Source organism: Ambystoma mexicanum, chromosome 14 (genome assembly GCF_040938575.1).
Source record: "Ambystoma mexicanum isolate Mex_15411 chromosome 14, UKY_AmexF1_1, whole genome shotgun sequence".
Classification (NCBI taxonomy): Eukaryota; Metazoa; Chordata; class Amphibia; order Caudata; family Ambystomatidae; genus Ambystoma; species Ambystoma mexicanum.
The window spans coordinates 624,296,312-624,313,246 of record NC_090940.1 but is presented as its reverse complement, the minus strand read 5'-3'; the positions used below and the strand labels follow the sequence as shown (position 1 = coordinate 624,313,246).

The window sequence follows — 16,935 nt, the reverse complement described above, 5'->3', positions numbered from 1 at the left end:
TTATCGTACCGTCATAAAACTAATACCGTGACACCCCTAGTTAGTTATAATCCACACAAACGCATACATGTTTGAGTGTCTAATGGCTACATACAAATGCAAGCGCTCGTGTGCAATGTGTTTTCTATAAGACCTTTTTGTGCTTCTCAACAGGAGCCGTTTGTGGCAGACGAGTACATTGAACGCCTGGCATGGAGAACCCCAGGAGGAGGTTCCAGAGGAGGAGCCGAAGCTTTTGATCCAACCAGGTATATTTTAAGACTTTGACAAAGATAATTTCATTTACATTAAATACTTGAAATCAGTACATCAATGTATGAATCACACTGCCACGTACCTGTATGCAATGTTCTATTGTGCAAACCTACATGACTAGCAACAGAGCACTTTACAGAAAGAAGAGAAGGGTACACAAAAAGGGAGTGCAGTGTTCGTGGTGCTGACATTAGCAAAGGGGGCAAATGGGTGAGAGTCAGTACTCCATCTGGCGGGTGGTCTTGGATGATCGTAGTATAGAGTTCTTTCTTGAAGGGCTCAGCAAAGAAGCTGCAGCTGGTCAATGGAAAAAGTTAATACTCCTGGAGAAGGCCGCTTCCTCGTTGTGGAGGTTTTGGGATGGCAACCTGATGTTGTTGCTTTTGGCAAGCTCTCTGTCAATAATTAATTCCACAGAGTTTTTACAGACCGTGTCATTTGGGGTGCAAATCTGTCGAGTTCATTTGTTTTAGCCATTCCAGTACCAGCGTTTGAAATTGATTCGAAGAGCAAGAGCTGAAACCAGCTCCTGGGTGTCGGGCATCACACAGTAGGCAGGAGCTACCACAGGGTAACCAGGAGCTACCACATATGCTCCTTTAACTTGTTGTCAATTTTGTATGAACCCTTGTGTCTAAATGTGTATTAGATGAGTTCTAATTCTTTTTCATGAATATTCTCAAATGCTCAAAGTTAATGTTACATTTACGTGTTTATAATGCGTGTTTATTATTTGGCCTTAGGAACCCAAAGTAGTTCCTGGTAGCCGTTGGTTTCAAGCTAACCAGGTTCTACTGTGCTAGAAGCAGGAGCTAAATGGCTCCCAGCTCCCCTCCATTTCAAACCCTGCAGTACTTTGTCTTGCCTAAAGTGACCTTCCCCAGTAGGGTGAAAATCTGTTTTGTGGGGATTGGCTTCAGGGTGGTGTGTCATCCAAACTGGATGAGGATAAGGCAGTGTTTCAAGCAGTGGATGTCTTTGACACCGTCGGCTTTAAGATAGAGCTGCGTGTCCTATGTGTACTTGTGAATTTTGAGTCAAGCTTATTCTCCTAGTGCAGGGGTCTACAGCCTTTTGGCTCTCCAGATGTTTCAGACTACAATTCTCATAATATCTGGCTTATGGCTGTGTCTGTTCAAAACATCTGGAAAGCCAACAGTTGCAGGCACATGCCCTAATTTTTCCATGTACAGCGTGAACATGAAGGCACAGAGGATGGTTTCTGCCATATCTGCGTAAGTTACAGGTTGGTGTTGGGATGAACGCAAGTCAATTTGACCAAGCTTGTGAGGTGAACCTCTTCAGGAGAATGGTTGGTGAAGATGGGAGTACCTTGTGCTCAGTGATGCTGAAGGTGGCAGAGAGGTTGAACAGGTCCAGAAGGAATGGACCTGACTTATCCATGCTCTTCAGAAAGTCGTGGTTGACTTGAGTGTTGCTGTCTTCTGGAGTGGAAGCCAAAATGGTGTTCCCTCTGGAGGGTGTTTTTGGTGATCGAGTAATTAGGTTATAGAGCACCATTTTTATGATCATTTTCAGTGTGAAACGTGCATAAGTGATGGTAACGGTCATTGGTTAGGCCTTTTGGATAAAAAAAAGAAATTTCCCCGTAGAGGGAGGATTTGGTCAGACATTCTTCTTTCCTTATGGCAGGAGCTTCTGGGGTCAAGGAGAGGTTTGAATGCTTGTCCAAAGATGCTTTCGTGCATGAAGACGGGAGGAACTTGTCTCTGTAGCAGGTAGGTTTGAGGACGACTGCAAGGATGCTGGTAGACCTTCATGGGTTAGGATCTTGAACTTGCTCCATTCTAGGGTACCTCGTATGGTGATGTGAGAGATGCTGGTGGGATGCTGCTTGTTGTCAATGGGGTGTCTGATGTTGTTAAATTTGTTTGTGAAGATGTGTTTTGCCAATTAATTTATATGCAGGTTGAGGTTTAGGTGTGTTCCAGTAAAGGGTTGGTGTGCTCAAAAGACTTAAAGAGGGTTTTGCTCTTGCTGGATGCTTCTACACTGGATGCTGTTTAGTAGTTGTCTTGGCTGCTATGATGACGGTTCTGCATATTCACAAGGGTTTATCTGGTAGTGGGGATTTCCATGTAGCTGGTTCATCCTCCAAATCTTCTCCTGTTGGCAGGTGGCACGCTTGTTGTCTGACTTCTTGTGTGGTCCACACAGACAAGGCATGTCCCAAAACAAAATCATTTGGAGTCGGGCTTAAAATAATGCATTAGTACCACATTGACTTGGATACTGCTGCATTAGGCTAATCATGTGATAAAAATGAATGCAATCCTGGTGAAGGCAAAACTAAATGACAGCTACTATCAGCCTACTCGCAGGCACACTTGTAGGATGTTGGAATCACCCCAGGTCCAGAATGGGATGCGTTAAAGCACCAGTCGTAGGAGCCATATGCGCTACCTTAGGCACTTGCATGAAAAAGGGTTTGAGTGACAGGAAGACTTCAGCGAAGTTTATATGTCAACAAAAATATAGTGCAAGATCGGGGGAAAACCAGTAGGAAAGAAGCAAAAAGCTTAGTGGTGACCACTATTTCTACTTAAAATAATGTGGTTCAGTTGTACTTTGTGTGCATGTCCTCCTCCCCCTTGAGTAACCTGAAAGTCCATGCTTTAAATCACCTTTTTAATTAGATTGTTAGATGAGTTTGTAAACCATATACAAGAACTGAAGATGATGGATGAACGGATCCAGAGGAAAGTGGAGAAACTCGAGCAGCAGTGCCAGAAAGAAGCCAAAGAATTTGCTAAAAAAGTACAAGAATTGCAGAAGAGCAACCAGGTAACCTATCAAAGATCCTACACTACCCTATGCTTCTTGTGTACTGAAATATCAAAGATCCTACACTATCCTGTACTTCTCATATATTGAAATATCACGGATCTTACACTATCTCGTGCTTCTCATGTACAGAAATATCACAAATCCTACACTATCATGTGCTTTTCACGTACATTTAGATTGGGGTTATGGCATTTGGTGAGTTGTACGTTTTATGGTTTGGATGTGGAGTCAGGCACATCTATTTTTACAATAACTTGCTGAAATTCAAGCAGAATTATGTCTGTTGCTGGCCCTTTTGATTGTTATAAAATCTCATGTGAAGGGCCCTTCTTAGGTCATAAATTTTAAGTTATTTGCTAGTGTGACATTTAATGAGTGTTAACCATGCTACCCTTCCTTAAATTGCCCAGATGTATACTGTACATAAGTATTGTTTGAATACTACTGTATGATGCATTCTTACTTCTAAGGTCTAGGTCATTTTTTTTCTTTTTTATTAGGTTGCTTTTCAGCATTTCCAAGAGCTGGACGAGCACATCAGCTATGTAGCAACTAAAGTCTGTCACCTTGGCGACCAACTGGAGGGGGTAAACACGCCACGGCAACGGGCCGTCGAGGCCCAGAAACTCATGAAGTACTTTAATGAGTTTTTGGACGGAGAGCTGAAGTCAGATGTTTTTACCAACTCTGAAAAGGTAAGAGCTGACAGCGGGACCAAGGCGGTTCAAAGCAAGGACGAATACAACGCTAATTAAAAGCTGCTGCCATGACTTACCGTGGTTGGACTTCAATCCCATGAATGCCCGACTTGTTCAAATGTCTTTGTTGGGAAATGTAAATTACTGGTTCTGGCCTGTGGTGCTCTGATTAAGCAATTGTATGCATTGGCTCTTAAAATGGTGACGTTTGCATTTTTAGCTTCAGAAATTATAACCACTTTTGATAGTTGATGAGAGAGCCAAGTTTAATTATTGCCGAGCAATATTTACTAAAGCCATGTAGCGCTGCATTGCAAGTCTTTTTGAACACGATGAAGGAGAAACTGCAGATATCCGCTTGGAATTAGTTTAGCCCTATGAGACTATTACAGTGGGGATTTTACACAGTATAAAAGCTTCATAACATAACATGGGACAACTTAGGAGGAGTAGGAATGTAAATGTTTCTTTCCAAATCCCATTGTTGCTTTTACCCAACCAGGTTTTGGTGGTTTACCTCGATGGCATTTAAGATTTTGATTTCCATTCCTTTACTTGAACCTGGTCTCATAGCTTCTGTGATCTTGCATACAATATATTTGAGGTGTGCCAAATGAAGTCCAAATTGCTTGTTGGGTGTAGCATTCGGAGTGTGATTAGGATACATGTAGTCTATTTTTAGGGGAGTGTAATTGGGCGCGTATCGATCTACATTTGGGAGTTTGCAAGTTTATAATTTGGGGATGGGGCAGAAATGTTGGGTGCATCATTTTAAGGATTTCTGTGATATTTTGAGCAGGTCATGTGTTTTTGGGCTCATGTTGACTCTGTAACTGTTGGAGGTAGTGCAGTTTCCCTGCATTTCTTCACTTCTTGCGGCTATCACAAGTGTAATTTTAAAGGATGCATACGTCTTCATTGGATGTGTACTACTGATGCATCAATACCCCTTCCCGAGGAGCAACTAGATGTCCGGGGTGCAAATGGAAAAGAATGAGCGTGGCACCCAAGTGCTGCCACAAGGCTCTGTCGCTTCCATCCCATTTATCTTTGCTTTTATCCATCACCTGGCTTTTCTTTGCAAAACAGAAGAAACATAGAGCATTCGTATATCGTTTAACAGTCCTTGGTGTCTCTCAAGGGCCGGTATATTTCGGGTCCTTTTCCCGTTATTCACTTTTCCTGGCACTGACTAGGTTTACGGAATGCTGTTTTGCTGATCAGTTTTTAGATGCTGACTCTTAGTCAGAACGCTTCTGGCCTTATTGTGTGCTTTGCCAGTTCATTTGCATACAATCTTGCAACAGCAGGCTTCTCCAATTACCCACCATTGCTGTATTGCCCTCTTTGCAGGATCTCCTGCATTTCGACATCCAGAAGCACTAGGAGGCACCTTAGTGTATGACTTTGGAAGTCAGTGGCACTGCTTTACTGACCAAATCTCGCTTGGGCTCTTGGCTTATGTTACCAATGTTCAAGTCTCTCTATAGTCTCTTCTCTACATATCCCAACTTGCATCTGTTTACTTATCCTTGTGCGTTCTCTAAGCTTCACTATTGGTGTTAAATCTCTGTAGCAGAGCCTGCATCCGCTTCTCAGCTACAGTTATTCACTGTCCTTTCAAGCCTGCCAACATTCATTTTATCCAGTTTTTCATCATCTTCTAAAATCGGTAGCCCGCTCCACTCTGCTCCCCCTCCTCCAAATATGTTCCTGTTGCCACCCCAACATGTATTTTCTCTGATTGGTTGCCAGTCTACTCTTGCTATATGTCTCATCCTAAATGGGTGACAATGTTTATGGTCCGTCTTCTGGTCCCATGAGCTAGTATGCATGTACGGGAAGTTTTATCCTGCAGGTCATTTTGAAAACTTAGTTTGTGGCCCACTATGCAGCCCTTCCGCTGCGCCAGGCTAAGTACCCCGTGTTCCGGACATATTCCCTCTGTTACGGCGGCTCTTGTAATGAGGAAAATAATGGATGTAATGTTTCGGTATCATGCATCAGAATCATGGAACAGAAACGGACAGAATCCGAATCATGCAGTAGGTTTTTGCCGGCATGTTTTCTTATCCTCCAAATTGGGGTGGGGTGGGGGGGGGCCGAGTTTTTACAGAAACTGCACAGTGGCTTCCCTGGCTGTGAATTAGCTGTGTCGCCACAACTATTTGGATGTAAGAAATCCCGGCATTAATATTTAATCACACCAAGTGGTGTCAAAGCCAAATAACCTCTTCTAAATGGGCAAATTGACTGGTTTTCGAGCTTGTAAACAATTCTTTGCTAAATTAATAGTGTCATGCACTCAGTTATGTTATCAGAAAATGAATTGGGCTGTATTCTGGAGTCCCAGAACTGATTGCGTTTGACGTAAGTGCTGTGACGAATCCAGTAGCATGGACACCCCTTTCCATGACGCCAGGGTTGTGAGGCCGCTACCCGATAATCCCCTTAGAGTGGTACTCAGTGGGTGAATCTCATGGGAGGGGAAAATACTTCCTGGGATTGGTGACAATGGTCCTGGGAGAATGCAGTAGTCATCCTCCCCATTAGTGTCCCCACCTTCCTTAACCCCCTGCTCAAGTCCCTCTGGTTTCCTATACCATTGTTTTTTATAGTCTAACAGTGGACGTCTTTAAAAGGACTGGCATGGTGAAGAGCGAGACTCGCCCACACCTGAGACAAAATATCACTGTAATAGGAAAGATGAACCAAGGAGGGGAAAGCCCATCGCAGAACCAACACACGCGGTATAGTTGCCCAAAGGCGAACCTAATGTTAAAAAGGGGCGAAGAACTCGCTGCGTGGTCTAACGGCCAGCCCTGGAGGAGCAGGGAAGGAGACGCTGGTCCAGTACCATGGAACCCGAAGCCGGGAAGTGGACTGCAACAGGTACCTGAGAGATCTTAGCGAGGTGAACCTGATCGGTGGCAGAGACATGGGAAGCCAGATGAGCAAGAACCGACCAGGAACAGAGACGCAGGATGCCGCAGGCTGCCGAAGACCGGAGAAAGACGCTGGAGCTGCAGAGCCGCGAGAAGTAGAACACAGAGCGCAGCAGGAGCAGAGAAGCTTCGCTCCAACTGCCGAAGACACCACAGACCGCCCGAGAGCTGCCAAAGGTAAAAAAATGATCGGACCGGTCAGGGGCGCATTACGGGAACTGGGGAAGCTCGTGAAAACTTCCCAAAAAGCCCAAGGGGGTCCTGGGCAATATACTATGAACTTTGCAAACAAGATAAAAACAGCCCAGAGCTTACCAGGGGATGGAAAAGTAAACGTACACATAATACAAACTTTGTAAACCCAATAAGAATATCCTGAACAGCCCAATGGGGTGAAAGGGATCCTGTGCAATATAAAACAGACGTTGCAAACTTTATAACGCCACCACAAAGGGGAAGAAAAGGGAGGCATACAAATGAATGTGGAACTCCAGATGTAGTCTTGTGTGTATTCAGATGAAGTAATGCCACATTTACTGTTGGGAATCTCTTATGATTGTGTATACCCCTAGAGCAAAAACAAACAAATCTGTGTTCTGAGATTGTTTACAAATTTAAAGAAATCGCCCTGGTTGGAGAAATTACTCAGTGTGATAGTCAATGTATGTCTTCCAACAAACTCCTTGGACAGCTGTACTCTCAGTTTGGAGAACCAAGCATTTCGTGCAAAGCATAGATAAAGCAATGGAGGCCTGTGTGCAATCTCACAGCAACTGCACGGAACAAAGAGGGAATCCTTGCAATATAACTTGCACAGTAATTAACTAACCCTAGCAGCCATTACACGGCATTAAGGGGGATTCTGTAGTATCCTGGATAGCTTCAAGAAAGCAAGCTCTTTGGTACAGCTTAAACATGCAAACCTATCTGTTTCTATGTTGATGGTTTGTCTCTGTCTAAAGCTGGCAAACAGTTGTTTATTGTTAAACTTGAATTACTGGTTAAAATAGTACATTGATTGATTTGATTAATGTTTGATAGTGTGCTACCGCTTTTGACATCTTGTGGCTAACTGACAAGAGAATTAGTCAGGGAAAAGATGAGTCTTGAGCCGACAGCCAAAGGAAAGCTAGTTCCCAACAGCCCTAGTCGACACGTATAATCAAGCTATGTCAAAAGCCCTCAGTATCATTGCTCCAATTAAGATGCGCAAATAGAAGCCTCCACTACACCTTAATACGTGGTTTACTCCCCACCTCCGTAACTTGCGTAAGGAGAATAGAAAAGCGGAGGCGCAGTGGAAAAGCTCACCCTCACTCGCCAATAAAAATAACCTAACCTCTGCATCTTCTACCTACAAACATGCTATACTTGAAGCCAAAAAAGATGTGTACAACAAGCGAATATTGCTTGCTCAAGCCAACATTAAGGAACTCTTTAAAATTCTGAAGGAACTAGAGACTCCCATAGCACCATTAGACACTTGCATTCATGACACTGTCTGGTGTGCCAATATCCAAAAGGCACTCCTAGACAAAATTGCTAAGCTCCAAGCTAAAATTAATGCTAAAAGAAACCTCCTCTCAGAGTCCGTAGGCAACATCCCCTCTCACAACACCCCCACACCCAAATTCTCCTGCAAACCTTTCAGCTTCACACCTCTTTCCACTGAGGAGGTTGAAAAGTTCATCAAGAGACTTAAGCCATCTAACTGCCAAGGGGACGCATGCCCCACCACTATTATCGAGGAAGCTGCCTCTGACCCAGCACCTTTTATTACTACTTTCATAAATGCCTCGTTTGAATCGGGTATGGTCCCAGACAACCTTAAGGACGCCTGGGTCATACCCTTAATTAAAACAACCCAGCAAACTACAGGCCCATTACCACAGTGCCTTATTTACTTAAAATTCTGGACAAGACGGCCTAACTACAAATCCAGGACTACCTTGAAACTAACAATCTATTAGGCCTCAGACAATCAGGTTTCTGCCCAAGACACGGGATGGAGACAGCACTGATTGACCTGAAAACACAAATCAAGGATTTGAAAGACAAGGGTAAGCAAGTTCTCTTGCTCCTCCTTGATCTTTCTGCTGCATTTGACCACCATATCCTCTGTCACCATCTCAAATTAGCGGCCCACTTTTCTGACTCTGCTACCTCCTGGATCAGATCCTTTCTCGCCAACAGAACCATGACAGTCTTCTCTCGCATTGCATCAGCTGAACCTGCACATGTACCGTGTGGAGTCCCACAAGGCTCTTGTGTGTCTCCCACACTGTACAATGTTTTTACCAAACCTCTCTTCGATATACTTGACAATCTGGGTGTCTCCTACACTAACGACACCCAGATACTCATCCCTATCCCGGGTGACTACGGCACTGATGCCAAAGCACTCAACAGTCTACTCAATCATCCAGGCATGGATGGCTCATCATGGACTTTGTCTCAATGATGAGAAAAAAGTTACTCATGTTAGGCTCCCCATCCAAACTAACCAAACTTGACCAGGATTACAAATCCTTTATGATTGATGGCAACAATATTAATGTATCCAAAGTCACAAAAACACTTGGCATCTACCTAGACTCTACACTGTCCCTTAACAGACAAACCAATGCAGTTGTATCGGCATCGGCTTACACCTGCAAACTTATCACAGCCTGCAGACCATTCCTTACAACAGACAATTGTATCATTCTCGCAAGAACTCTCGTCATGTCGAGAATCGACTACTGCAATGCCCTTTACTTAGGAACGAGTAAAAGAAATCTTGACATGCTTCAGAATAAAGCCATCAGGGCCGCCCTTAACGTCCCTAGGAGATCACACATTTCGGACATGAGATGTAATCTTCACTGGCTCCCAGTCTCACTATCTCCGAAAACCCTATCCCTTACACACAAGGCCCTAAATAACCTGGCTCCTGACTACCTTTCTAACCGCTTCATGGTCCACACCGCATCCAGACCCTTGAGATCTGCCCAGGTACACAAGGTTAGCATCCCTCGCTTTAAGCTACAGACAGTGGGGGGTTCGAGTTTCCCAGTCCTTGCAGCCAATCTATGGAACACATTTCCCAACTCCCTTAGAACAGAACCGTCTGCCCATACCTTCAAAAACAAAATCAAACTATGGCTCCATGAACTTGATGTTGCATCAGCCTAATGTAAGGGGGACCACCCTCAGGAAGTCTGTGTGCTATCTCTTAATGCATATCCTTCTCGTCTATGCAGGCAGTTTGCCTACTATGTACCCTTTCCTGTGGAAAGCAATTCTATGTAAATTGTTTAACTGTTGTAACCTCGTGTTTCTATCATAATCTGTAACCTGCATCCATTGTAACCATTTGCCTGAAACATATGCGCCTAGCTGCCCCAGGGCAAGGTGCGCAATATAAATAAACAAATACAAATAAATACAAATTAAACTCATACTTTGTAATAGTTGGGTTCCATTTTGAGTTGGTTGAAAGGTGAGTGGGATTGTACCTCTGTAGATATTAGCCATCCATTTGCCAATTTCAGTGAAGTAAACATTGCATCTAAGTGTGTCCAAAAGACCAGACATTTTAATAGTTGTTCCCTTGTAATTATTCCTGTCTAACCCCAGTTCAGCTGTGTTAGGACCATTTTTCTGAAGTCCTAAGGACTTATTAAAACCATTCAACTGAGACAGTACAAGACTCCACTCTTAGTATAAGGCTATAAAACCTGAGTTCAGGGTAGTGTAGACAGAGCAGTAAGGCTTATCTTAGGAGGGAGAGAGGGCTGTAGAATCAGTACAAAGAAATTGTAACATGGTCCAAAGAAACACTGAAACACTATGTATTGTAAAAATAAATGATGTGTTTAAATACAAGTTGGCACAGATAAATCTTGGGGGGGGGGGGAGAATAAGTACTATCACAGATCATATAAACACATTATAGAAAAACGCAACACTGTGCTTGCTGGTACGTAGACCAAAGCATATAACCTAATTTGGAACACCTAACTATAGTTCTAGGGGAGACCAAACAATTAGTTACTTTTGGATTACGTTCGGGTCTACTACAAGGGTAGTAGACCATAAGAGTTGCACTGTGACGTTCAGCAATAAATCACATATTAGGTCAACTGGAAAATCTATTTTTCTGAATAGTGGAACACTTATTCCAGGAACAGTATAAACCTATAACTCTGATTCAGGAAAACAGTTATTCTGTAGGAGTTGGACCTTGGGGTGTAACATACAATTACACCTAATTTCCAGCTCAGTGGGACACAGTCGAAGATCAGTAAGAACTTACCACGCTATTTTTGGATGATTCAAGGCAGATCAAGGTTAGCTACACCTAAGAACACTTTTCAAGAATGGCACATAGCTATTCTAGGCAGGTAAAACCTAATTTTGTCATATACTATTACAGTTTGCATTTTTAGATGAGTTCAACATAGATTAAGGCAAGAAATCACTCTTTAATTTGTTTTAGGATGGCACACAGCTAATGAAAGGTAAGTGAAACCTATACACTTTTCAAAAGGAGCTATCAGCAACTTGGAGGCAAGTGTAACCTAAGGCAGACTTATTCTGGACAGGCTAACAGCATGTCGGGGGGAACAAGACCCAATTGGGTACACTCATACATTTATATCCTAACAGGAATAGTACAGTGGAACCAACAGCACTGCTTTTAGGAAGAGGGGGACCCAAGTCACAGGTGAGTAAATAAGACCGGTCCCTGGATGGGATTTTTCAGCAAGGATCGTCACAGAAGGCTCCAGGAAAGGGTTTCTTCGCGGCTGGACGCGGCTCTGTGGATTTGGCACCTTTTCAAGAGCACAGAATATCGCTGGTTGGATTCCCGTCGTTTGCAAGGTCCAGCACTCTGGTGAGGCGACTTTTCAGACTCTATTCGCGTCCCTGGAGGTCTAGCAGGATGCCCACAAAGTTTAAGCAAGATCTGGAATTCGGAAGACCGTGCACCGCACAATGGCTCAAGGTCCCAGGGTATTTGGGTATTGCAGCCTGCAAGGTCTCAGCACGACATGGGATGGATCAAAATGCAGGTGGTCTTGAGTCTAGTGGCTCTCACCAGGCTCTTGGTCGGGTTGTTGTTTTCATAGTCCCCAGGCCGATTGGAAGGATAGGTAACAGGCTCTGGTTACACAGCAGACTCTCTTGTTGCTGGAAATAGTCCCAGGCACGTTGTCTTCATCCATTTCGATTTTCGTTCCAGTGGTCGACTACACCTTCAGGTTCCACGATCAGACTTTTGTGCAGGAACCCAGCCAATGAAACAGCCTTGCAACATTCACAAATTGGGGGGGGGGAGGGGGTCGGCAGTCCTTTCAGGACAGCCAGCCGCCCGGTTTGAACTGGATTCTCACAAGTCAGGCTGGAAGACAAAGGGGTGCAGTTTTTTGACTCGTCGCTCACTTCCAGCCTTCACAGACACACTGCAACCTGGGTGGGGAGTCCATAGGACTCTCGCCAAAGATAAAATAAACACAAAGGAATTCCCCAACCCCCCACACCCCACCCCCGGATGTCGGTGGGGGGGGGGGGGGTGAGGAACAAGAAAGGACAAGGAACACTAAAATGGCAAAGAAGACGGGGCTGTTTGAGCACCCATGAGTGCCTTTTATCAGGGCTGTGGAAACAGCCTGCTGTAAAGGTGCACCGACTTAATAAAAAGGTTCACTGCCATAGCCATTAAAGGTAAGTTAGTCCTTGTAACATAAATGTTACATTGAGAATGAGAAAGGGAATACCCAGTATCCCCCAGCACTCCACATAAGGTGGGGGGTGCTGGTCTCACCTAAAAATGTAATGGGGATCCAAAGATCCTTTCTACCCTTGGAAACTGTAGTTCTCACAAGGTTAGCCAGAGAAAGTCAAAAGAGAACCCCAAGGGCAACCCAGCAACAATAGGCAGTATGTGCCAAAAGTTGTCAAAGAGGATACAATTAAAAGATACTATGGAGAGTCTTAAAAATGACACCCATAAAAAGAGTAAAAGCGTCTGAGTGTGGAAAAAATGTTTACACTCACTGAGGTATAGGGAAAAATAATGCACCAGTAAAGCAAAAGGTTCTGGGGTAGACACAGGTCAGGGAGATTTATCATTGCTATGAAAATATTACCTAACAAGCTGCAATTATGAGAATTCTAACACTTTACATGAGTTGCAGCCTTAGAGAGAGGTTGCAGTACTTTGTGTATATTGGTTCTATTGCTGTAAGATGTATGTATGAACGCAGTTTATCATTTATTTGCTTTCATTGGCAGATTAAGGAGGCAGCCGACATTATTCAGAAGTTGCATCTAATCGCTCAGGAGCTGCCATTTGACAGGTCAGTGTTGGTTGTTGGGGCCGAGAATTGTTGGTATGGGGAGAATTTCTGTCCACATTTTCTCTGCCAAGAAATTGCTCTTTTTTAATTGAACCCCCCTTGTTTGTATTGTCGTGGACAAATGATCACTGACATTCGGGTGGATTGGTGAAAACTTTATTAGTACAAAACAAGCAACGGGACAAAACAAACCAAAGTCAGTATGAGACTTTGACGCAAGTGGACCTCCTCCCTCCCTGACCGTTCCCTTGTACCCAAAGGATGTCATGGATACTCGATACTTAACAAAAGGATACAGATGATGGGAATAACTTCTGGATCCCTTGCAAAACCTGATACCGTATTTCTAGTAGAGTAGTTAAAATAGAGATATTCCAAGTGATTGCACTCTGACTGAACTAACAGTCCGAGAGAGGAATCACTGGTAAGTGCGCGGACTAACAAAACACACCAACCTATGGGAAAATAAAGGAATCGTGAATATCAAGGTCACTTGCTATATTCTCTCTATTTAAAGCCTAAAGCCACCACTAACCTTTAGATATTTAAGAGCAGTCCCAAAAAGCACCCAGGAAGTACTCCCAATATGAAACAGCGAAAAATGAGGGATGGTTAGTAAGGGAAAACTTATCCTGAACGGCACGAGGGTCACGCTAGATACCGGTTGGTGCACCACAGGATAGCGTCCAAAGTCTTGTGCACAACCTCCTTATTAGAGGTAACCTTGTAAAACAGTTCTTGTAGTAAATAAACAATCCGGCCCTGGTAGGTTGGTATAACAAAGTAGAATATTTGATGTAAATATGAAAAATCCCAAAAGTAACACAATCTTAGTGAAAGTACTTATTCTTACTTGAGTTGGTATTATTATGGTTGTAGAGTCAGTAACATCCGAAATATACTGCTTAAATGACGTTCAAAACTTGGTATGCAGAATCCAAATTTCACCACGTTGTTCTTCCCAGTAACACGTGATGGATGAATACAAGTTGTGAATGAGCCGTTGTGTGTCAAATGAACACAGAGACATGCGCTTCTGAACGTGTTAAGAGGAGTTACTCAAAACACCAGCGGCAACAAAGCCAGCTGTTTGACTGATGGCTTTGCATGCACGCGGCAGCTAGCAAGAGTCCAAAGGCTGCTGCGTAGTAGAAAAGAATAGATGCAAGTATCCCGCTATTGGAATCGCTGGATGTAAGCGACGGGAACAATTAAAGTACTGGGCGGAGCGAAACCCGCTCAGGATTCCTGAAACACAGAGCTGATGAATAAAGCTCCGCTAGCAAAAGTGGAAATTGCTGGCTGTAACCAAAACGGGAACGCAGATCAGCTTCCACAGAGACTCCGGAAATGGAAAAGGCAATCTGAAGCAATGCGCCTGAAGAACCACGCTGTTATTAAATGTAGCTTCTGAATAAACTTGATACTTGTAAGTCACTTGACCTTAACGGCGAGCGTGATGTAAACGCCGTTTCCCAGGCAATAAATCAAAAAGTCTCCATTTCGAATAGAATGGTTTTGTTCTAAAAGCGGAACGGGTCTTCTGCGGAGAGCGTGTCCTAGACAGGAACTTGGTTGCCCATCGTGACAGTGCCACTCCCTGTTTAGCGTGGAATTTACGCAACAAAACAGGAGCATGAATATTGTCCAAAGGCTCCCAGGATCTATCCTTGGGACCATATCCTTTCCAATCTACCAGATAATATGGCTGCCCAGAACGCATTCACATATCCAGTATGTAATGTACCTCGTATTCTGTGGAACCCTTCACCGTAACAGCTACAGGTCGAATAGGCAACCTAGTAGCAACCGAGCATGGTTTGATGAGGGACACATGAAAAACTGAATGCACTCTCCAGCGCTGGGGTAATTTCCAAACGGACAGCCGCAGGGTTTATTACCTGGGACACCTTATATGGACCAATGTACTTGGGTAACAGTTTTTTCTTGCCAGGTATCCTTAAATGTTTGGTAGACAACCAAACCATCATTCCAATGTGGTAAACAGGAGCTGGCACTCTGCGAGTGTCAGCATCCAATTTAGCATGTTTTTGGGCTCGTGCTAGCTGAGTTTTTACCTTGGCCTGTACTTTGGTAAGATTCCTAATGTTGCTAGCTGCCGCTGGTGTGTCCATAGTAAAACTGGGGTCTGAAGGAATAGCTCTGAGATGCTGGCCGTAAAGAGCATAAAACGGCAAAGCATCAATGGACGTGTGATATGAATTATTATAGGCAAACTCAGCAGCTGGTACAACCGTAACCCAATCGGATTGAAACTGAAGACACAGACACCTCCATAGTACCGTTAATCCTCCGAGTATGCCCATCAGTTTGAGGATGGTAAGCACTGGACATTCTGTTGCCTATGAGTAGCGCAGTGCTGAGTGCTCTCCAAAAGCGGGACGCGAACTGCGAACCTCTGTCGGTGATTATCACGGAAGGTAAACCGAAAAATCAAAACACATTTCGCATGAACAAATCAGCCAATACAGGGGCTGTTGGCAATCCTGTGCATGGAAGAAAGCGAGCTAATTTTGTAAAGTAGTCCACCACTATCCATACAGTATCAAATCCATTAACCTGAGGTAATTCCACCACAAAATCCATGGATATCGCATGCAAAGGGTTTATGAGGAACAGGTAATGGACGCAAAAGGCCCATGGGTTTGCCAGGGTTGTTCTTACATTGACTATGTTTCTACCTGTTCAGTTTGTGTACAATCACATCAAGTGTTATCGATGGCCACCAACACCATCTTCTCAATAACTGTTAAGTTTTCTTTTGTCCTGGATGGGCTGCCACTATAAAATCGTGCCCCCATCTAAGAGCTTTGTTTCGAGTTGTGTCAGTTGGCAAGTAAAGTACCCCCTGTGTGAACGGCAAAAATTTTATATGTCCAGATTGAATTCCTGCACCGAATTAGGATTTTGTATGACCCATTCCTGGCTCTTTTTCTTCAAGGATGGCTGTACAGAACAACTACAAATCACATGACCGGCCAAAACCGTATCCTGGACTGGTTGTGGTTCATGGTGATCTTAATTTATGCAGGATAACGCTTCTGATTTGGCATGCTGTCTGGGAGGACGATATGTAATTTGAAAATCAAATTGTGCAACGAACACATGCCACCTAGCCTGGCGAGCTGTAAGGCATTTCATGGTTTTGAAAGCTTGAAGGTTACGGTGGTCCGAATACACAACCACCTGATGTTTGGCCCCAAGAAGATGGTGTCTCCATTTCAGAAGCACTTCTTTGACTGCAAGTAATTCCCTCTCAGTGACACTGTAGTTCTGTTCATAGGGGCTAGCTTATGTGAATAAAAGGCGTCAGGATGTTCCTCGTTAGTTCCTGAACACAATTGAGAGAGTATTGCACCTATAGTGACACTAGAAACGTCGGCTTCAACTATGAACAGACAATCCGTATTAGGATGTTGTAGTACAGGTGCCGTGGTAAATGCCTCTTTCAATATGTCGAAAGAAGCTTGTGCCTTTGAATTCCAGTTAAATGGAACTTTGGTGCTTGTCAGGGCTGTCAATGGGGCCACCATTTCGGAAAACGAGCGGATGAACCTGTGATAGAAATTCACAAACCCCAGAAACGATTGCAATGATTTAACATTATGAGGAGTAGGCCAGTTTAATATAGCCTTCACTTTAGACTGGCTCATTCGGACGCCGTTACTGGTTATATTGTAACCCAAAAACTCCACTTCCTGTGTGTGAAAAAACACATTTTTCAGCCTTGACAAAAAGTTTATTCTCTGAGTCTTTGTAGAACTTTGGACACATGCTCCTGATACGAAGAGGAATAGATCAGTATGTCGTCTAAGTAAATCACAACAAACTGATCCAAAATGTCACTGAAAATGTCATTCATAA

General features: G+C 43.7%; 1 protein-coding gene across 2 annotated transcripts in view; it reads left to right on the top strand.

The window, feature by feature from the left end:
- EXOC5 (exocyst complex component 5) overlaps positions 1-16,935 on the top strand; it is a 248,070-nt gene that overhangs the window by 55,683 nt on the left and 175,452 nt on the right. Inside the window, exons 1-5 of one of the 2 annotated variants that reach the window (XM_069638076.1) lie at positions 154-248; positions 1,909-1,994; positions 2,913-3,060; positions 3,564-3,758; positions 12,986-13,050. In XM_069638076.1, coding sequence (XP_069494177.1) covers positions 1,951-1,994; positions 2,913-3,060; positions 3,564-3,758; positions 12,986-13,050 — 452 coding nt within the window. In that variant the 5' untranslated portion in view covers positions 154-248; positions 1,909-1,950. Of the gene's footprint in view, positions 1-153; positions 249-1,908; positions 1,995-2,912; positions 3,061-3,563; positions 3,759-12,985; positions 13,051-16,935 lie in introns of those variants that run through there. The other variant, XM_069638074.1, reaches the window with a different exon arrangement.